Raw genomic sequence first — 23,394 nt, 5'->3', positions numbered from 1 at the left:
GGCACATTTCATTGTCTCGGGTCTTCCGAGGTTGGTCTGGGTCCCCTTCTATCAGCAGCCTCTTGCTTTAACTCTCCCTCTTGCTAATTGAGGCAGGAAGAATATGAAGTAAGAGCCACGGGAGGTGAGAGCAAACACCTCCCCTGCAGTCGCACCGTGCTCCGGGTGATGTTTCCTTACTAGTTTACAAGACAATAGCCGAAAAAATTAAGGAGGGGGAGAAAATGACTGATCCTTCTGTATGAGATAATGGATGAGCCCGGGATGACCTGTTTTTTTCCTTGCGGTGGAGCGGTGCTGAAGACAGAGGGCACCCGCGCCCAGCCCACAGCCGTCGCCCCGCCGCCAGCGCGCCAGCTCGGGGCGGCCGGAGAGCCGCCAATGCCCGCTCCCAGCAGGCAGGGAGCCACTGCCTCACCCGGCCAGGTACGTCTCCGGGGTGACCCTCCGAGCGGACCGCGGGGTTCAGTCGCGGGACTGCCGGCGGGGCGGGCAGGGCAGGCAGATGGCACTGGGGAGACGGGTTGCGGGGCTGCCCGCGGCAGCCTGCTTCGGGCGGCTCTGCCTGCCTGCGGGTGCGGACGCGCAGCCAGGACAGCGGCTCCCCTCGGAGCGTCGCCTTCCTCGGGACCGTCTCCAGCGCCCCGCGCCGCTCGGCGGACACGCAGCCCCGCCGGCCCCGGCACCTCTGCCCGCCGGCAGGGAGGGACGGAAGCGGCGGCCAGCCCGGGGCGGTGCGTGCCGCGGCGGTCTGCGAGCCCCGGGAGGGGCGTGCGTGTGTGTGAGTGTGTGTGTGCGAGCCGTATGTGTGTGTGAGAGAGAGAGCCACGGTGCTTGTGCGTGCGGGGACACCGCGGCAGCAGCGCCTGGCGGGGGGCAGAAGTTTTGGGGAAGCGCCCCGCAGTGCTGGCGGGCGGCCGAACCGGCGGTGGCGGGGCCGGGACAGCAGGACACTGGAGCACCGAGGCAGCGGGGTGCCGGGACAGCGCGACAGGAGGCTGCAGGCAGGGGCAACGGGACAGGGAGATAGCGGCCGGGGGGGCAGCGGGGCTGGGGCCCGCGGTCCGTCACTGCCTCGGCTGCCGGGCGCTGTCTCGGGTGCTGACGGCTCCTCGTGCAACAGGGACGCAGCCCGACCGCGCTCCCGGGCGGCGGCGGCCGCATCTCCCCTCCCAGCGCGGCGTTTCAAGCCGACAAGCCCTGTCGCCGGGCTCGCCGCCGCTCCCCGCCCGAAGCCTGTCTGCACGGCAGGCGTGCCGGTAAGGCACATCGGGGCTTTTGCCCGCGGTTGCCTTAGTAACTAATATGTATTTTCCCCTGATTTCATGTGTGTGTACCTGACTGTACAGTTTTTCCCCCTACACACGGAAAAGTTAATCTAAACTGTAGAGTGCTTCCTTTCTTCGTCCGTTCGCTGACCTTTAAATGACATTTTCCGTGGCTGGCAGGGCAGACTGCTCGCTTTCTCTTTTTACTCACATTATGGATGGAGAAAGGAAATGTCTAAACGGAGAAAGATGCCTTCAGGTAATCAGAACGCAAAGGAAGAAGGTCTTGTCACCTGCTTTCAGGGCTGGGGCCGCTGGGGCCGGGCTAGGGCTCTTCTCCAACGAGCTACCTACCTCCTGAAACTTTTAAAACTTCCCGGGGGCAGAGGGGGTGTGTGTGCTGGCTGGAGGTGCGGGAAGTAGCCGCCTTGGCTTGAAAAGCAGACGCAAAAAGGATTGTAGAAACTCAGCATATGTGAGTATGCCTGATCGTATATCAAGGCAAATAAATACATGTTTTAATCCCTCTTGAAACTTCTTGTTGAGAGGTTTATCGAAGCAAATTGCCCTGGGCATTTGCGAAGCAGCCATCTCTGTGCGAGATTGCTTTATCGAGCTCAGGTTTGACATCTATTTCCCGGTTAGCCCGTTTTATCCCCTATTTCTATGCCACCAGGTTAAAAGTCACTAGGATGATGGCTGTCTTGGCATCTTCAAGAGTGATGCTGTGAGGCTTCGCTGTGATGGTACTTGAAGCAACTTGGCCGTCGTCAGGGAGAAGCAGATGCCATTTCCTACATGTCCTTAAACCATGTGCAGGCAAGGGGAGCCCATGAAATTCGTAACCTGGGTCTGGATGACATCGTGCAACAAAATGATTGGTGTGCTGCTGGTCTTTTTCCCTGCTCTGCTCCTGGAGATGGACGTGCTGCCCAGGAGTGGTGGTCGGAGGGTTCTTCTCTCTGCAGCCTCCTCACAGCGGTCGGTGGCTCGGATGGACGGGGATGTCATCATCGGGGCCCTCTTCTCTGTCCATCACCAGCCGCCGGCTGAGAAAGTGCCTGAGAGGAAGTGCGGGGAAATCCGGGAGCAATACGGCATCCAGAGAGTAGAAGCCATGTTTCACACTTTGGATAAAATTAACGCAGACCCGGTCCTGCTACCTAACATCACTCTGGGCAGCGAGATCCGAGACTCCTGCTGGCACTCCTCCGTGGCACTGGAGCAGAGCATCGAGTTCATACGGGACTCTCTCATCTCCATCAGGGACGACAGGGACGGAGGCACCCGCTGCATTTCCGACTCACAGACCCAGCCCCAGACCAGAGTGAAAAAGCCCATCGCGGGGGTCATCGGCCCCGGCTCCAGCTCAGTTGCTATCCAAGTCCAAAATCTACTCCAGCTCTTCGACATCCCCCAGATCGCTTACTCCGCCACCAGCATCGACCTGAGCGACAAAACGCTGTACAAGTACTTCCTCAGGGTGGTCCCCTCCGACACGCTGCAAGCCAGGGCCATGCTTGACATCGTCAAGCGTTACAACTGGACCTACGTCTCCGCCGTCCACACGGAAGGTGGGTATGGGGCAGCCCTCGCCTCCCCGGCCCGGCCCCGGGGCGCTGCGCCCTCCGCGGCGGCTCCGCAAGGACGCGCTTGTGCCGGGTCATCCGCCGGGACCCGGGGCCGGGGCTGCGGCTCCGCCCCGGGAAAGCGCCGGCCGCTGCCACCCGCGGAGACCGTGAAGCGAACGTGGAAAAGCGGGGGGTGAGGGGGGGGCCGTTCCGGCGGCGCGGAGGGGCCCCCGGCTGCGGGCAGCGGGAGCGGGGCTCGGCGGCGCAGCAATGCCCACAAGAGATCGGGCGTCTCCCCGGCGGTTCCGGCCCTGTCCGCATTTGCACACAGAGTGGTTCTTGTGTTTCTAAATAAAAGTTAACAGATGTGAGCAGATGGATCTGGGGCGGGCAGCCGCTCCCCTCCGGCTGGGCCCCGGCGGCTCCGTGGGGCCGGTCAGTCCGTGGGGCTTCATCTCGCGGGGGAGTTTGGCAAAACGGAATCAGGGGTCGGCAGGGACTCCGGGATAAGCTGCTGGCTTTGCTGCATGTGAACTGATTTTCTGGGTCTGCGAACAGAGAGGAAAGAAACCTGAAAATCCCTCCCCAGTCCAGGTAGCCCCTGCAAAACCAGGTGCTGTGGGAAAGGGCAGGCAGAGGCTCACCTGCCAGGAAGTCTGGGCAAGTGTGCTTGCATGCAGCTTGAGCAATAGTCAAAGCTATCGCTCTGCGCAATCTGTTCATAGTCAACAGGTCTTCTTCATTTTAAATATCAGAAGAAAAATAGCAAGAGTAAGGTTATTTTAAAGAGGAGACATTGGTTTATGGCCAGGCTAGGTGGACCAACATAAATTGCAGCAGTAATTGCATTTGATAGAAAACAAACTCTTGTGATATATTACTGTGATATTCCTGTAGTCCAGTTGTGGTCCTCAAAATGGGATTTTTAAGTATAAAAATGCAAATCTGACCACATTATTGCTATAGCTTTGCAACTATTCTGTTTATCTGAGTGTATCTCTTGTATAGATTTGATTTATGTTTCCCTCTGCTTGCTGAGCTGACTCCACACCTTGCATTCTCACAGAGATGACTAAGTAAAATGAGGTAAAAATATATATTGTGACGAAAAAATAAATCTCCAGGAAGAGTTCCATATTTACATCATTCAGAAGGGAACTGGATTGATTTGGACACCAAAACCAGAAAGTACTGCAATTTGAGGGAGCTGGGGGACAAGTGAGAGCATGAAGCAATGACCTGACATTTGCAGTTAATTTATGCCCTGTTCAGATAAGAAAATGAGCTGCTAGTAAGACTCCAACATAAGCTATTAAGATTCTCTATTGTTGAGAGATATGATTAGATCCTGTGGAAGGCCAGGATGACGAATAAACATGGAAGGGGTAAATTCTTTGTTGATTTAAATAGCCATCACTCCCTTCAAGGCACTCTGGGGAGCTCTGCTAACTCACTGTGCCTAAGGAGTTGCCTCGAGGGACTGGCTGCCTCTCTGTCCCACTCCTGTTAACATTAGTGGGCCTTACCTCTTTTGGAAAAGAGAACATCTTCTGAAGGTTCATTTTTAAAAAAAGATCAGTAAAAGTAGCAACCTCAGTCATTTCTTGTGAGCAATTTTAATTAGATACCTATTTTTATGAATGTTACTGACTGATGAAAAATAATTGTTGCAAGATTTTGAAGTGATACTTCTGAAAATAGGGATAGCCCACAAGGCAGCACTCTTCTCTTAGGAAAGGTCACAAGGATTTTGCAGATCATGCAGCTTGAGATTCAGATTTACTTTTTTTTTAATTAATCTCTGTCTGTCATTCCCTTATTGTTAAATTCAAGCCAAAAATGTCACTGAAAATATGTAACAAGCTTAAACTTTTGCATTTCTTTCCAGAAAGACAAGTCATTGACCCCCACCCAATTGCTGTTCAGTAGATTCCAAAGATTATTTTTTCTCTTCTATTTAAAGTGAAATTAGTATTAATGAAAATCAGTGTAAATGGTTGCATTTCTGTTGTTTCAAACCCCGTGCATTCACTGTACTGTTAAAGGTGAAATCATTCTTTGCAGACAACACAAAGCCACTCCGAATAATAATCTGTGTGAGCAGAGCTGCTCCATCCACGCTATGTTTGGAAATACAGGGATAAAATGTAGTCAGAAACATTCCTCCTCCACAATTACTCATAGGCCTCTACACTGTCTTTACGGTGGGCTGCAAAATGTTCTGGGAGGAATTCTAGGGCATCACTGGTTGGAGAATCTCTTCAACAAGGACTGTGAGGAAGGGGTATGTTTCTAGGAAATGCATAGGTTGTCACTGTGAAGAAGTTAATTCCTTCCCCTTCCTGGTGCTCCAGATCCAGTTTGGCCCCCTCTCCAGAGAGAAAAGCTGCTTAGTTCTGCCCTGACCTCTGGTTCTCATGGGGATGGACAATGCTCAGCTCTTGCAGGCGCCCAGCCACAAGGGGTTGCAGTGAGACCACTGAGCTGACTGACCGCCTGTGTCAGCGAGCCACGCTCCTCAGTCCTCACTGACCCGGCGTAGGGCCACTGAAACTGCCCAGAGAGATGAGCCCTTTCCCAGCCTGAACCATCTAACTCCTCTGCTTACCCTTCCTCTACTCCTGCAACCTAACTCAAGTTGGCTGAATGCCCAAACCAATACCTGGGTACACAATTACAGCTTTAATGAAAATCACAAATGAATACCACACAATTTGTTTCCCAAGTTTCTAAACATGAAGCCTACACGTGCCATAAGAATGAACACAAAGAAGTCATCCATATAGGAGGATGTCTTTAAGTAGTTTTCATTTGACATGTAAGTTTATTCTTCCTGTGTCAATATGGTAATTAATTAGTGATGACACTCAGTCTCTACACTTTGGTACATGAAGCTGCACGGAGATGTGCCAGACCTGTTGGGGTTTTTACACAGTGGTTTAAGATGTATAAACATTGCACCTGGGTAAAAATTTCTCAGCGAGTGAATAAAACCTGTTTTCAAAGGTCCACATAGCATGGTGCTCCTTGTACATAAAAATTGACACATAAAACTCCACATTAAAGAAGAAAGAAAGGAGTTACTGTGTTTGGTTATTTTATTATGTATCTCAGGTGAGCATAGTTGCCCATTATGAGAGTCAGTGTTTTCCAGAGTGGGCAACAGTCATTAAATGCTGTAACAAATCTGTGCATCTGTCAGTGGAAGGCTGTATGACCATATAGTAGTTGCAAAGCATTTTCAAGGCTATTATTTTTTTAAGTTTTCTTCAAAGGTATTTCAATGTTGGAGTTCTTGGTGTGTCTACATCTCAGGTTTTAGGCTTGAAAATCATTCTTATCTTGAAATGCACGTAAGTGGATGCTTAACTTTGAGCCAAAGCTTCCTAAGGAAATCAAAGGCATCAGAAAGCACATATCTTAAGCTGGGCACAATCCTTAGTGTGATAAGGGCAGAAGGATCTATGCTTGCTAAGGGTAACTTTCCAAGTGAGATATTCTGGTCTTTTGCAAGATAACTTCAGAGTCAGGTATTATTCTCAAACCAGGCAGCCACTGGTGATTTGGTGAAGAATTACAGGGGACACTTTCTTCCTGGAGAAGAGCCCCCGGGCTGCCTGCGGAACAAGGCAAGAGATAGCAAGCACCACTGCTGTGCTGCTTTCATGCTGAAGGCACAGAAGTTAATGGGGTTGCTCCCAGAAAATGCAGAATGGTTATGAGATTGATGTAGGTTATGCTGACTTCCAGAACCCACAAGACACCTGCACCCTGGCTAGTGATCAGCATGAAGTCTCCACCAAATCCCTCACTTTTACCTGTTCCTCTTGTACATGGAGCAGGAGAGATGACGGTGTAAGTAGTCCTTTTATCACCTCTTCTTCTAAGTACACCACTTCTGGATAAGCAAATAGAAATACTAGGCACCTGTACCTGGCTTTTCATTTAAATCATTACCTGCCTGTTGGCCACATAAAAAGTATGTGAGATTTTTGATTCTGTGAAAACAAAATCTAAATGTACAGCACAGATTCCTTTGAATGCTGTTTGCAATGTATGGACCATGCTTACTCTTTATTGTACAAATACCCCTTTATAAACAAAATTTCCATTCCAACAGATTGACATGCAGACTTCGCAGAGGCAGCTTTGGAAATTGAATGATTAAGTTGCACCAAATTTGGACTGATTAGAAATTAATTTTGGAGAAAAGTGAGATGTTTCTGGACTTGATTAAATTTTATCAGATTCGTATTGCCAGGCTGTTCCTTCTTCTTGAGTATAAGGCTTAAAATGAACTATGATGAAGCAGATGGCACAACTGTAAAGACTTTCACATCAAAGTAGATGCTAAGTATATTATATTCACAATGATTTTTGATAACCTGACTGCTGCATACTGTCCATTGTACAGGAAACTCATAAACATGGTTATATATGTTGGAAAGAGGGTGGAAAGGAGCGAGTCCTGCACTTTATTGCAAATCTCACGAGAAATAAATTCATTCAGTAGAACCCACTAAAGTAGCTTTAGATATGCTGGAAGATAATGCTTCTTTTTAAAGGTAAGTGGGGCTATATTGATCAAATTGCTCAAAGGAATGATTTTCATAAAATTGTGTTTAATTTCTCAGAAGGTGTTTCTAACGATGTTCTATTATTAATTCTATGGTGTCACTCAGTGATTAATACTTTTTGGTAAAAATATTGTCAGGCAAGAGAGATAAGGAATTCCAGTTCAAATGCTTGAAATTTTAGAGTGTGCCAATATTTCTATAGACACCAACAATTACAAAAATGCTCTTAAAGGTTAAGTTCATGTAGTGGTATGAATTGTGCTGAGATGTGTGTTCATAGATGCATATTTCAATCTATTTTTTTCTGTGTTTAAGTTGGTTCACTAACCATCTTCAAAGGCTTTGTGACAAGAAAAAAGGGAGAGGCATATGTCCCAAGAAAAGCAGAAATTAGTTTCAAAACAAGTCTCTATACATTGGATGCATTAATTGTATTAATTAGAAGGTGCTGGGAGAATCATTTACATAGATTAAAGTTGAAAAAATTATGGTTGGTGACAAACACTGTAGAGACCAAGAGAAATTCCTTCTTGAAGATATATTGCTTTGCATTACTCCTAAATTCACAAATAGCATAACTTTTCAACTACACAACTGGCAGCTGCATGAGTTAAATAATCTCAAAAGGTTCATCGAACTCCTGTGCCTGCCTTCTCAGCAATACTGCTAGAGTTCATATTTATCAGTCAGCACAATGGGTTCATTTGTGCTTTACTTTCATTTTTTTCTACATTATGTCCTTGCTATCAGATTTCTATGTCCTATAATCCTTGTTAACTCTGGCAAGTTTCTTGTCTCACTGAAGACTTTTAAAAATCTTAAATGAACTTAGCTTTCTCAAAAAGCTACGAGAAAATGCCTCTAAAATATACTTTCAAACCTGTGGTTCATAACATGGAGGTGCTTGCACTAAGGTTTCTCAAACAGAAAACAGAAAGCTGGAGTAAAAATATAACTAGAAGCAGTGTCATCCATTGAGAAACATTCTTTAGGGGTCTGATATATCAGTGAGCTGGGAGCTGCAGTGAGAGCCCAGAAGTATTGCACCTGCCACATGCAGCCCAGAAAAATGCTGATCAAAGTTGTTACTAACTGGTGCTCACACAAAGCAATACAGGGATTTCAGTTTATCTTCTGGGTGGCAGGTGTGCTTGCTGCATTAGCCACTGTCACAGATGGCAGTAATTAACACCTGTGCCTGGAGTCTGAACTGGAGGGCCAGGAACTGACGGGACCTGATTGCACCTAAAGAATTGTCCTGTCACCTGTGGGTATCCAAGGGATGCTAAGGGTTATCGCCAGAGATGGTTGGAGAGAGGTGTGCAAGGGACAAATGCCATCCAGCGGGTAACCAGCTCAGGTTTGCAGTCTAGTTTTTCAATAGTGTTTCCTCAAACACTGTTATTACTATTAATGTACATCTTAACAATTTCTAAATCTGGTTTGCCATCAGAAAGTTGGCTGTTGAGAGAGAGGCTGAATATGAAAAGAAACAAGAGCAGGACAGAGCATACCTCCACAGTTCCAGTCTGTAGCAAGTTCCCAAGTCCTAGGTCTACCAGCCACCAGCAAAGGTTACCTTTAGAAGTTTGTCCAATCCCATTTTGTATCATTTATAATTTGGTCTCTAGAGCATCACAGAATTACAGAATAATTAAGATTGGAAAAGACCACCGGAAGTCATCTCATCCAGCCTCCCTGCTCAAACAGGGTCCACTAAAGCGTGTTGCTCAGGATTTTGTCCATATGGCTTTTGAATATCTCCTGGGGAGGAGATTCCACAATCTCTCAGCGTGTTCCCATGCTCAGTAACACTCACAGTAAAGTTCTCCCTCAATCTTATAAATTAATAAGTATCTTGTGTGAACAGAAGTTTCCTGCTATTCACTTAAAACTATTCTTTGATAACTGCATTACCTTCAGAAGTTCATACAAAACTGTTCATCATTTGTTAATCCTGATCATTATTCTGTACTTCTAATTCCAGTATGAAATGTGGGCAAGCAGAGCTATTCAGTATTCGGGATGGGGGTACACCACAGTTAAACTCCCTTGTGAGGTAACAATTTCAGTATTGCTCTCAGACCTTTCCTGATAAACTTCCAGTAGTCCACTACTTTTTTAATTACCACCATGCACTGAATGGATGTTGTCAGAAAATATCTTAAAATTACCACAAAACCTTGTTCTTAAATGGTAAGACTTACTTCAGAGGCCATCACACAGAGGGTTATCCTCACATGTGTTACCCTTAATTTATTAACACAAATTTTATTTCCTACACTTTGATTCCTATCTGTTAGCCAATTATTAATCCAGGACCTTCTGTTGTATCTCATATTACCTCTATTTCTGTCAGAGACTTTAATAAGAGACCTCACCAAAAGCTTTCTTAAATCCTAAGTACTCTATAGTGATTGTATTATTCACAGGGTTACCTGCTCCAAAACAGAAGTCTAATTAGCTTCTGAGGTATGTGGTTTTTTCTGAAAAGTTATGTTAATTTTTCCCTGATATGGCATATTTATTTATTTGTACCTTAATACTGTTTTGTTGTTGTTCCTGCCAATTAGCTTTGTGAAGAAATATCTAAAGTCTGCAGAAATACCATGTCTGTTGTTCACTGGATTACATGCTATGCCTCTCTACTCTCCATAAATTCAGTTAAAAATGAAAACTGATACGTGAATATGTAAAATTGCTTTTTCTACTTTACCGCTTGTTTTTGTGCTAAGGCCCCTTTTACTGGTGTTAACATGCCACAGTAGAAAATTAGCTGGCATTGGAAATTTGTTGAAGTCCACCTTATGAATTTGGATTTGTTCTAAAATACATTCTATTGACACTCTGAGACAATGGTTCATTTCTATCCTACATATGGAATGACCTTTGTGTGAGAACTGTCCTATCCGCCTTTTCAGGCAGTGCAGACTGAGAGAATTAATTTAACTTTTCTGTTGTGGTTTTATCTTCCCTGAGTGCTCTCTTTATATAATTAGTTATCACTGAATATCAGGCAAGTTTCCCATTTCTTGAATATTTGAAGAATGGTGGGTTACTAAATTCTATTCCTTTATGTCTCAGTATTGTTTCATCTTGGTTTTTTGTGGTTTTATATTTCAATAGTCAAGGTATACTCTATTCTCTTTCCCTCATTAGGACACAACTTAGACTTTTCGAAGTATTTGTTTTATTTATTTTGTCTTGTTTATTTTAATAGCATGATGAAATTTACTTTTTTGCTTTATCATGCCAGTTTTTTTGATCTTTTTGGAACTTTGGCTCTCAGCCTCTCATACACTCCTGACTAGTCTTCATGGGATTTGTTCATATTTCACTCTTTTGCCTACTTCTTTTAATGTCCTTGAAATTAGCTTTCTCATTCTGATATAATTTATTTTACTTTGAATTAAACATTACTTTTACTGGGGTTTTTTTATGTCACATGCAGCTTTTTTCTGTCCAGATATCACTAAAGTATAGTCAAAATCGCAGACTACTTTTTGGATAGTTAGGTCTTAACAATTTTTGTATGGCTTAAGACTAAATCAAGAGTTGCTTCTTCCTTTGTGAGTTCAATGAGCAAATGAGTAACACATGAAACACATGAAAAAGAAATCAATACACAGTATGTAAGATTTGCCTTCATTTTCCATTGTCTAACCTACAGTCTGGCAGTGCTACCTACAGAGCCAGAGTGTCTTAGTAACATTTTGTGGCATGGGTATTGTGCATCACAAGCCATCTTTTCCTCTTCTGCTGAGCCACTGCCTAGTGTCTTCTGTCTATCAAAAACCAAGGTGACAGATATTTCATTTTACTGAAAAGTCGTATTGTTATCTGTGGTGTTGCGGTCCTTTGTTCGAACAATTTTTATTCATAATCTCTCTTGAATATTTTTATAAACAAATGTATTTCTTAAAGGATATTTGAATTATGTTAACAGCCATCAATGATTTATAAGTCCCTTGGGAATTTGGCAGTAATGTTGTAAGCATGGGCATTTGGCAGTTCTTGTAGACAAAGCAGAGAAGATCATGTCCCGTGCTGGTGCAGAGAGCAAGTGTAGCTGTAAGGCTCCTGATCCAATACCCATTGAAATTAATTGGTGGCCCTCTGTTGAGTCCAATGGATCCTGAATGGGGCTCAGCACGGACATCAGATGTTGTCTTTTCAGGTTATTGAGCTGAAATTTCTCAGAAAGCCATAAAAATCCACAGGGGCTGTGAATCCCACATCTAGGTGTGTGCCATAATTAATTGAAAGTAGTGTAAAATTGTGCGAAAACAAACTGTGTTTATTGGATTTGCATAGATATTAGAGGATATTCAGATACATAATTTTTTCCTTCCAGCTAGAAGAAGGTTGAATCTAGTTCTTCCCATACAAGTTCCCCAGAAAATTTAACACTTGCTTCCCTTTGCAAAATGTTTGAGGAACAAACCTTCATTTTCTTAAATGCAGTTGTTTCACCAGCAACTTTCATCCTTATTAATCTGTGGATACAGATGGGTTTGTACAAGCTGGTAATTTCTCAAAAATTTATTCAAACAAAACTCATCCTGGAAAACAGCAATAAGAACCAGACATGAATATTGCTGAAATGACAACTATTGGAAATGTGAATAAGTGTCCATAAATACTCTCTTAAAATGTTTGGCCAGGCTCCATTGAACATTGAATATCTTTTCAGGTAGAAAAAGGTGGAGTAGAATATAAAAGATAAATTTGCAATTAATTGCCAGGAAGTGAGAAAACCTTTCAAGCTTGTTTATAAGCCTTTCTTACCCACCTGGTGTTATGGAGCGGCTTCAGCAAATGGAAATTTGGCATGTAGAAGTTCGTGCTGGGTATTGAAATTGGTGATCCTCCTAATGAGAACATATTTCTCTGACTGCAAGCTGCGCATGAGTACATCTCAGTCTCTTGCCAGAACAGCAAATATGTGAAAATGAATATTGGTAGTACTGTTAAGAAATGCTGTATTATGAGCACTGGAAAACTGTAGGATTATTTGAGAGACTGGAAAGTAAAAATCCACTCCTATTGAACTATTCAGAAAGGGTTACAGTAGCAGGCTGACAGCATTCTTTTGGAGGATGCTCTTGGTTGCCAGGCCATATTTCCTAGGAGGATAATTCAGGATCGAATTAAAAACTCTACAGCTATCAGCTGTATGAAGCAAAGTGCTGAGCTGGGACAGTTGCTCCACTGGAACAAAAGTGTTGAAGATTTTGAGAACGGGGAATGAGCCAGACATCAGCCCTGACAGCAGCCCTGACAGACTGGGTATCACTTAGTCCTTTCTTGTTCCTTTCCACCCTCAAGGCACTACACTTGTGGCTCTTAAGTGTCACTGCATTCCCTGTTAAATAGGCTTAGCCTTCCTCTTTTGGGTGGATACCTGCACAACTCAAACCATTCTTTGTCCGCTGTCAAGTTTGCGCACCAACATCTGACAGCTCAGTCTTGGCATACTAAGTGACACGGTGCCAGTGTGTGTCACCTAGAGCCAGAATTCCTTCCCTTCCCACACAATGCCAACCTGCAAATGAGATTACAATAACAGGAAAGTTCTCCAGGAGTTCCTTATGGATTTGTCACCAAACTCAGAAAGAGGTAAACAATACTCTATTAAACATATGCCCATAACCATGGCCCAATCATGTCCTTCAATGTTGGCATCCTGAAAAAGGGTAGGAGAAGAATGTAGTAAAAATGGTGTTGAGACAGTAATGTGCAAAGCTGATGCTGTGAAGTTGAGTGAGTCAACGAATATTGATTTCAATATATTACAGAACAGCCAAAAATGGACAGTGTTGAGTTATGCCAAAAATCCAAACACGAAAGATAAATGAGCTATGCCAGACAGCTCTGGCTACCAGGACAGCAATCCCCAGAAAAATAACAAGATGGTGATGCAGACTTCAGCTGACAAAAACTTGTAATTAAATTAAAACCAATCAGTGTGACACTGTGAAGAATAGCTCTTCTCAAACAAACCTGATTTTATTCCCTGATGAAAATGCAAACTTGGTAGCTACAGATTGAAAGTGCAGATGAAGTATCTTAGATTTCTTTTCAGGCACTGAATCAGTATTACAGAATATTTTTATTAAAAAAGCACTGTGCAATGTCAGAAAAACAGATGTCCCATAAATTTAAACTCCACACATTGATCTCAGGAAGTAAAGGGTGATCATCAAATAAGATTATGCAGAGAGCTTCACAAAGAGTCTAATACCTCACCGTCTTCATCAATGATATACTGAGCATAATTGCTGACAAGACATACAGATTTGTGAAATGGCAATTAATGGTGAGAGAAGGGAAGATTCAAATCTCTTGGCAAGGTAGGCCCAGTCTGGGAAAATGCATTCCAATGCAGTCAAATGTCAACCATAAATACAGAATAAAGCACATGTGCAGCTTACATAGGAGAATTGTGTCCTTGAAAGAAGTCCTAAGTACACTTTATGATTATAGAGGAACTACATAAAAATTTCCCTAATTTCCCATAAAAGCTAATGCCATCCTTGAGAAAGTGGGAACCTCAATCTAAGGATAATTACTTTTAATTTTGGTATTTGTTCAGTTCTGTTGTCAACTTTTAAAAACCAATATTAAAATATTGAAAAGAGATAGGGATAAAACGGAATGATTTGAGGGCTGAAAAAAGTGCTTAGTAGCAGGAAGCTAAATCAGCTTCATCTGTCTGGTTTTTCAAAAGGAGATACAACTTGATTTATCAAAAATGCCTCATTTCCTCCAAGCAAACAAAGCCACTGGGAACTACAGGGCTCTTCATCCTAATGGCTACATGCAAAGCAAGCACCTATTGCTGGTAAGCCAACAAATTCCAATTAGAAAAAAGACCTGTGTTTTCACTCGTGCTGGTGATTAACCACTGAGATAAATGATTGAGGAAAGTTCAAACTTTTGATGTTGTCTAATCAAATTTAGCTGCAGGTATTCCAGAACAGTTTTATTTGAAATGCATCTCGCTGGACACAGTGCAGTTGCATCTGGAACGAATGTATGGGCTGGGATTTGATTGGTGGTCAGATAATAAGAGCTGACAATTCTTTTGTCGTTAAATCTTGGTCATTTGTGGATAGTTTTAATTATGCAAGGAGGTGAGAAAAATGTTTTATTTAAAGAGTAGCTTAATATTGGGCTTATTCAGCTGCCTAGGAACATCCAAAGTATCATGTGCTGTGGATACTGATTGTAGTGGAAGAGACACTCAGGACAAAATAATCCCATAATTCAAATTCAGACCACTATTTCAGTTTACATGCAGTATTTGAAGTTAGTATTTGTCCTCTCATCAGCAGTTGGTGCCTGTAATGCATTTTGCCCTTAGACTACAGAGCCCCAGCTCCTATTGGTTTTGTTTGCTTGGGGGAAATTTCCATTTCCATGTGGAATTTATACTTCACTTATTCTCTTACTTGTGACATAGATGTTGGCCCCTGTGACTGAAGAAAACAGTAAGTTTTCTAAAAGGATGCAATGACATTTTCCAGTGGTCTCACTAATTAGAATACTGCTTTGTACCTAAAATGATTTAATTCATGTGACAGCCCATGCAAAGTAAATGAAAAAAGAAAAAAACCACTGTGAAAGAAAACAGGAAATTGATAGCTAGGTTAATTAACATTTTTACCCAGCAGTTTTTCTAGAAATTAATTCAGTGTTGAATTTCTGAATATCTGTTTTAATTTTAACAGATATAATATGAACATAAATATTTTCTGGTTGTTTCAGATCCCAACCAACATGTTATAACACAATCCCTTCATGCAATGAACATCTTAATGTCCTTTTACAAGGCAACTTAGAGTCTAGCCATGTTTGTAAAATCCTTTGTCCTTGTCACATCTACTTCTGACTCTTCTACTGAGTCCAAATATATGTGAAATAATGCATTCTACATTTATCATAGATGTGTTGTTGTCTGTGAAGTGAGAAACAGAAATGTACTGGTACCATGAATATCCAAAGTCACATCACTGCTTTTTATAGTTCATATCCTGAGGACATCTGAATACTAGGAGTGTCTTCAAAGTTCTGGTAAAACATCTGTATTCAGAACTATGGTTTGGCTTTAACGAAGTCAATAGGAGCTATTGACTGAAATTTAGCTGTGATGATGCTGTGTGATGATCCTGTAAGGTGCAGAATGCTCTTGCTTGATCCCAAATGGCATGTGAATGTTATCTTAACTTTAAGCACTTGAATTATGGAGGGCAAGAATTAACCACACACTTAGACAATACAGTTTCTGGGGGTAGCTGGCATTGCAATAGTGCCCAGTGCTTTACAAGATGAGGCCTGGTGTGCTTATCTCACATTAAAGACAGGCTTTCTGCTGATAAAGCAGACATTTATAAGCCTTGTAAGGGACTCTGCAGTGGGTTAGTCTAGGGGGAAACCAAAGAGCCTTAGTACTGTGCATATCAAGGGATTATGAAAACTGATGAGTGGGCTAAATAAAGACAGGCTGCAACCCACTAGAGAAAAAGGGCAGGATTTTGGATGTGCTGTTTTGAAGTGACAGTTAGTTGCTGCTGTCTTTCTTAATTTAAAGTGGAGTGCCGAAATAACTGATTAGCTTGGCTTTCTAATTTCTAATTATTTTCTAATTTTATGAGTAGAAGATCAAGGTAAGTAGGCAGCCAACTGAGTGTTGAAACTTAATTGTATTTAACCATGCAAAAAAAACTACGATTTATTTTAAAGTATTTTGTTTGTTTTGCTCTAATTACTCATTTGCTATACTGGATTACACTATGGTAAATGCCACCTGGATTTTTTTCCTCTCTCTTTTATAATGAATAATTTTAGAGTGCTAATTTGTATGTGCTTAAATTTTTGACTTTAGACAGCTCTTTTATCATAATACATGCAGGAAAATAACACACAAAGCAGAAGAAGAAAGAAACTATTTCTGTGTCTCCGTCACACAAAGACTTCTGACATAAAAGGCTACTGGCTTTTTGGTGTTGCCAGGCTTCTTTTATTTGTACGAACATTGACTTCCAAGGATACTATCTTAAATTGTCTAGCCTCTAACATATATGAATTTAAAACTCAGAACACACAATGTTTTGCGAAACAGAAATTTTAAAAAATATATATAGATCGTATTTAGAATAAGCACTGTGTGTGCTTCATTTCTTAGTAGGCAGGTTTCATTTTCTAGCCAGCAGCATGCAGAAGGTGACTGGGAGCTACCGTGAAAAGGCACTGGGCTGCCTTGTTTTGGGGAGAAATCTGTGGATATGAAGGATTTTTGTTGAATCATTTGGTGTTGCTGAATCAGCACCTTAGAAAAAGGAAAATATCCTATAGGCATCTTCTAACTGGCTCTAGCTCTGACTCCTGGTCTCATCATCCCATCCCATAATACTCATAGCCTGTACCTTTCTGTATATTGCCTCCTAGTCTTTCCTACAACTTCCTCTCCCAGGCCTGTGTCTCAGAATCTATACTGAAACTTAGGACAGTCTCTCAAAATCTCAGTTGACTTTTCATTGTTTTCAGAAGGTAGTGCTTCTAGAAAAGCACACAAGTACTGCAAAATCACTCATCTTCAGTGCTGTTCTTTTCATGTTTTTAACATAATCCACCAGTTTGAAAAACTAGGCATAAGCATCTCTGAACCACACAGAATCATTCCGTAAGCCAATGGCAAGTGCATTTTCTTTAGACTGAAAAAAACTAAATGCCTGAGCTGACCTGCAAGATTAGTTTCCAGACAGGCAAAGAATTTGAAAAAAGCTTTGTAGTCATTACAATTAGATCATAATTAGCTTTTTATTTCTCTGTGTTATTTTAATATAAGAATAAAATTACCTTTCAATCTGATTTCGTTGATGTCCATTGAAGATTTGCCACTGATTTCTGTAGGAAGAAGTTATGTTTTAATTATTATACAATTTCAAGGCAAATATACATGCATATAAGTGAAATGTACATGTATATGAGGAGAGAGGGTTATAAAACACAAAACCTGAGGGAAGGTCTGTGCATCTTACTAATAGAAACAGTATTACTTCAATTTGCCTTATTCTTGTGGAGAAAGTCTTCAGGGATACATCCTAAAAATGTAAATCTTTATAAAGAATTGCTCTATCGTAATGTATATTTGAATTTGAATGTCAGGGAAACTTTATGCTGCTACTAATGATCTTTGTGATGACAAAGGCCATTGTTACTTAGAATAAAGGGAAAAGGGTGCTCTCTATACTGTACTCAGGAGCACCAATAGGCAAAAGCATACATTTTGATAAAAAGAGGAAAGGGGTGGAGCACATGTGCAAGCACAGATGCCTTACCCTTAATTTCTGCAACTTTGATTTTATTCAGAGCATTTAAGTTCTGTCCGTAGCAAGAAGTTCTGCTTCACTGCTAATTAGGAGGAGACCCAGTAGAAAAGAGGGATCTAAATATGTGTCACAGTTACATGAAGAGAACAAAACAAAACAAGAAGTGTTTTACCTTAAGCCTAACACACCTTGAAATGGTGACTGTCTGCACCTTAGCTGTAGAGATAAATGATTCATTCATGTATTTATTATGGAAAAGTGCTTCGGACAACTGAAATTATTTCAACATTAAGAAAATGTTTTATCCTGGGGCACTCTCAAGAGGCAAGGAAGGACACATAATAGGGGTTCTTATTATAAATGTTAACTCACATCACATTAACTGAAGAGGTTCTGGATCAACTTTACCCTGAGAAGATGAGAATACCGTTTTTTGAAGCATTACTGTCAAATGTGACACTGCTGTATTTTGCAGGAACTAATTCTGTGTTTGTTATTCCAAGTGGAGGATTGACCCTGAGCAGTGGCCAACCACCCACACAGTCACTTACTCCCTCCTCCCCCTCTGTACCAAGGGGACAAGGGGAGATAATAGGTAGAACTAGAGTGAATCCAAACAGCTGCAAATCCAAAACACAGCCCATACAGGCTGCTATGAGGAAAGCAGCCAGATCCAGTAGAGTCCAGCTCAAGAAACACCTTATTCAGTGATGTATTTTTTTTACCCTCTCATGTTGAAATTGAAGCTATATTGCCCACTTCTCTGATGAGTGCTCTAAATGCTGAACTGCTTGATTTGAACTTTTATGTCTGCAGAGGCCTCATTGAGTTTGTAACATCGCACTGAAACTTTCACAACTGATACCCTAGAGATAATGGCATTAGCATTTCAAACTCCAGCCACTCAAGGACTTAGAAGTGTAAAATTATTTAATCTTGATTTACAGCCTAGAGCACTCGTATGGACAATTCCTACATTGCATGCTTTGTGCTTAAGGAGCCTGGATACCTGTGTGACCAACTGTGCTGATGAGATATAGGAATATATTACTGATAAATGACATTTCATACACTTCAGTTGCAAAGTTTCTCCATTTTTTAAGATGTTCCCAAGCATTGTAGAAGTTGTGGTGTTATGAGAACTTCAACTGCTTTGAAATAGGAGACGTATTTTAGGAATGCAGAGTAGAGACAGAGGTATAGCCTTAGTGCCACTTGAGCAGAAGTTTCCCAAGACACAGTCCAACTCAAAAATCACACAGTTCTCCAAGCATCTTCTTCAAGGTTTCCTTACATTGTACAGTTGTATGTGTGCAACTTAATGCACTTTGAAATAATGCCTGGTAAGTTCCTTAATACCAATAGTTCTCTTGAAATGCAGTTCTAGAATTTAATTCCTTTTACAATTAAAAGCTGCTTAATACTTTACTTTTGAATGTTGCTATGGAGTTTGTTTGGTTTTGATCTGAGAAGGAGACTCTGCCCTTGTATAGCTCACTTAAAGTCACATCTTCCTGTCTCTCATGATCTTGATAGCTACTCTTTGAGATTTCACTATTGTTCCATTATCTTGTAATGCTGGATATCAGTGCAGAGGCAGTTGTAATACTGTGAAATAGAGTTAAGGTAGTATAGTCTCTCTGTTACTACAGTACTATATTCATTTACATAACTAAACCCCAATTCTATTGGTTTTTTAGCCACAGCATCACCTTTAGTGCTTATCTATTATAATTACCAAGCCAGTTATTGCATCCCATGATGGACTTCAGATCCCATATGTGCAGCATTTGTAGTTCCTGAAAGTTTAAATTTATGTGTGTATTTAACTGTGCATTTCTTTGTCTACGTCCAGTTTACTGATTAACCTAGATCAGGCTGCATTTATAACTTGTCTCCCAATCTTTCTGTCATTTGCAAATGTTATTGGTAATGCTTTTGTATTTTTGTTTTTCCAGGTCACTGATTAATGTTAACCTGTAAAATCTAAGAACAGATCCTTATGGGACACAATAAAGAGACACCCACTCAATTAGTGTTCCTTTACTGCAAGTATATGTTGAAACCTACCAGCCAGACTTTAATCTGTTTTATATCTGCAGTACTGATTCTTGTCATTCCAGGTTCATAGCCAAGATGTCATGCAAAATGAAGGTAGATGTACTGTGGAAACTGAACTGTATTGCATTGCCAATATTACTTTTGATAACCAAGACTATAAATCCAGTGAGGAAAGATGATTTGAATAATTGTATTGGAAACACCTAATTTCCACATACACATAGTGATTGGCAACTCTTACATTGACCCATTGCCTTAATTTTTTTTTGTAGACAAATTCCATGTCAGCTGACAAAATAACCTGGTTTTTTGTCCAAGATGGATGTCAGGCTGACAGACCTGTAATTACTCAGGTTAGCTCACTTATCCTTTTAAATATTGCACAACACTTTTTGTTGCAGTGCTCTGGCACTTCACAACTTCCAACAGCTATTGAAAATAGTTTCTAGTAGTTCAGAGGCTCGTCAGCAACTTCTGTCAGAAGTTACCTGAACACATCCATTTAAAAATGCCTGCCTTTTGGAGCTGCCACTTGATTTCCTTCTGAGTTGGGAAGGGAAATTGCCATTCATCATCCCCATCAACACCGTCATCATCTTCTGGTATGTATACATTATCTGTCTCTTTCCCAAAGTACAGAAAAAAAAACTTATTAAATGATTCTTTCTGTTCTGCAGAATCCCTTCTAGCACTGATCCATCATCATGATCCTTTCTTTTTCTTTCTTTCTTTTCTGAAATTCCCAGCTTCTAAAGTTTCTCTGTTACCTTTTGGACTGCAATATCACCAACAAAATGGCATAATTTCATTTTTTCCATAAGAGGAAGGCCAGTTCAGATCTAAGCAAAGAAGGTGGCTGGGAGGGATTACTGGGAGACGCAGAGGAAGGCCCAGCTCTGTTGCCCAGTTTGACTATGCTTATTCTGGCAGGCAAAGCTGATTGATGTCATTAAGGGCAGGAGATGACACAAGAGGCAGTAGCTGCTGCTGTGGGAATGACAGCTCCTGAGAGTAGTGGTCAGGGCTGCTGGCATCCACATTTTAGGATCTGCCAGGGGCAATCAACCTGCTGCCCCAAAGCTTTCACCCTGCCCTGAATCCCAGGGCCCTTCCTCCCATCCACTAATGTTTTTGACTAACTTTGAGCCGGCTCCAGTTACAGAGCTCCCTGTGTAGCAGATGGCTGGTGGTGCTGTGCGTTCAGAAGATGGAAAATCTCTAATAGGGTTGCTCAGAAAGATTACCCAGTCAACATTTGGCCACTTGAGTCATTGTTGTGCCTTTAGTTGTGCCTACAGTTGGGTTTTGCATTGGAGAAGCAATGGCATTTGTTTCCCAAGGATGGTAAGCACAGCAGTTTTCTCAGGGGAAGTGTCTATTCCAAGTGTAGTGTTCTGACATAACTCTATGAGAAAAGAAAGAAAAAATGGTCATTTGTGGTTAAAAAAACCAACTTCATAGCATCCCATCCGTAAGAGACAAAATCAGTTCATCTGTCTCTTGCTCTTTATACATACACGAACATACAGAAGTGCTCCAGATGTTTTTCATTGACACTGTGTTTTATGTTCATCAACATCTGTTAATATGAATATCCACTCAGAATAAAACATTGCTTAGGTGAGAAAGAACCCTTACTAATCCACTCAAATTAAGTTGTCAAGAAAAAAATGGTTTGCAGAGATCTTGAGAAACATTAAGGAAACCAGAAAGCTTTCTGCCCTTGCATTTTCTTCAGATTTGTTAAATCAGAGTGCAAGCATCATGTCGGATGAGCAGCAGTGCTTGTGAGAGTGCATTTATCAAGTCCTAACAAGAGGATGAAGGAAAATTGAAATGCTATTACAACCTTACTCCTGGTTAAAAGTGAACTACTAAATTTTGCACTAATTCATTTTGACAGATGATATTCTGACAGAACTGACATCTGTAACAAAATGTGACTAAAGTGGATGCAATTCAGGAAGTGATGTTTCATTTTTTTTTCCTAGCACTGTGATGTCAAAGTAGTAGATAATTCAGAGTTGGATTTCTTTCGTCTTAAATCCATTTATCTTCAATCATCAATACGTTTTGTTATAGGCAGACATCTCCTTACAAAAATAGCAAAATCATTAGTTTCTTAGATTGTAAGAAAAATGAAGTAATTAGTCTGATTAATATTGCTAAGGAAAACTGTCACATCTAACCTCTATTCCTAGGCAATGTGTGTGATAACATTTTAAATTATGATATTGTTAACAGCCTTTCCTGTCTCAGGTTGGATTTTTTCATTGGAAATGCAAACATTATTTTATTATACATGCTGATGAGACTTAAGAGAAGATCGAGTGCTGTGGGGGTAACTCTTGCAAGTCACTTTTCTATAAAACTTCAGTTACAGCTCTCTTTAGGGTGTAGGGTTGAAAGCAAGGCTGGCAGTGAGTGTTCCAACAAGATACTGCAGAGGTATTTCAGATATAATTATTACTCATGATTGTTTGCTAGTCATTGAGGTAAACTCTAATCTTCAGCTGAGAGATGCCAAGTGAAACTCATCACACCAGGGTTTTAGTCCAGACAAAGGCTCTGCTGTTCCTGAGCTTTTCTTTAGATGCTATGATGAGGCTTCTCTAATGCTCACTGAGTGGAAGTGGTTGCAAGGAAAGCATCACACACAACTACTTTCAGCAAGCAGTACAGGGCACAAAGCTGCCAGGCCAGTGCACTAGTTCAGAGGTCGATTATTGCTTACATGAAGAGAGGTAATTCTCCCTGGGCAGGTGTACTTGGAGTGTTCCACCGAACTTGGTCCCAGTGCCTCTGAGAAAGTAGCTACTCAGTTGTCTTTCTGAGAGTGTTTGCTTTTCCTCCACAACTGAACAATGAAAAAGTCTTAGTGAACAGACAGGACAAAAAGGATAATCAGATACAGTTCCTTTGGCTGCAAACTGCTATGCAATAGATTATTTCAGAAGGTTCCTGTATGTGAATTCAGTAAGTAAAGTTTGCCTGTTTTTCCTTTTTTAAATAACTGCAGTAAAGTGTCAGATGATGCATTGAAAGTACTATCTTTAAATATCGTCATTAAATAAGAAGTTATCTTACCCCTAGCAGAGTTCTGGTGATTTAAATTTTTTATCATATCCTATTTTGTTCCCTCCCTAATCTCTTAATTTTGTTTTTAGCTTGTCTTATTAGTCTGATATGCCCTCTTTGTTAGCTAAGGAAGATGCAATAAGACAGTTTGGAAATACTGTCATTCTATATTGTAAGAATTCTCAGAGGCATTGTATAAGCCTGCAACCCTCATTTTTTTCAGCAATCATTTGCTTGAGACTCCGTTTTTGAAAAATAAAATCAATAGATATTCAGTCCAGATAATTTTAGACTTTTTTAAAAGGTGCACAATGGAAAAGTTTGTTTTCAGTTTAATAAGAGCTTGAAATTTCTCAGAAAGCACTAACCTAAGATTAAGGCAGACAAACTATTTAAGTAAAAATGGAAATCCTTATGCAAAAATGCCATGCCTGTAATCATCAGCCTTTATTATTGTTACAGAGTAAAGCTTTTTCACAGAATCACAGAATATTCTGAGTTGGAA

General features: G+C 41.4%; 1 protein-coding gene across 5 annotated transcripts in view; it reads left to right on the top strand.

Annotated features, from left to right (window-relative positions):
* The first annotated feature begins 339 nt into the window (after positions 1-339).
* The window catches only part of GRM1 (glutamate metabotropic receptor 1), a 194,739-nt gene continuing 171,684 nt past the window's right edge, over positions 340-23,394 (top strand). For 4 of the 5 annotated variants that reach the window (XM_039569366.1, XM_039569368.1, XM_039569370.1 and 1 more), the window contains exons 1-2: positions 340-426; positions 1,945-2,842. In XM_039569366.1, coding sequence (XP_039425300.1) covers positions 2,080-2,842 — 763 coding nt within the window. In that variant the 5' untranslated portion in view covers positions 340-426; positions 1,945-2,079. Of the gene's footprint in view, positions 427-919; positions 1,260-1,944; positions 2,843-23,394 lie in introns of those variants that run through there. The other variant, XM_039569367.1, reaches the window with a different exon arrangement.

The sequence above is a fragment of the Corvus cornix genome, chromosome 3, assembly GCF_000738735.6.
Source record: "Corvus cornix cornix isolate S_Up_H32 chromosome 3, ASM73873v5, whole genome shotgun sequence".
NCBI classification, from domain to species: Eukaryota; Metazoa; Chordata; class Aves; order Passeriformes; family Corvidae; genus Corvus; species Corvus cornix.
The sequence above is the reverse complement of the archived record's forward strand: the minus strand, read 5'-3'. Positions and strand labels throughout refer to the sequence as shown.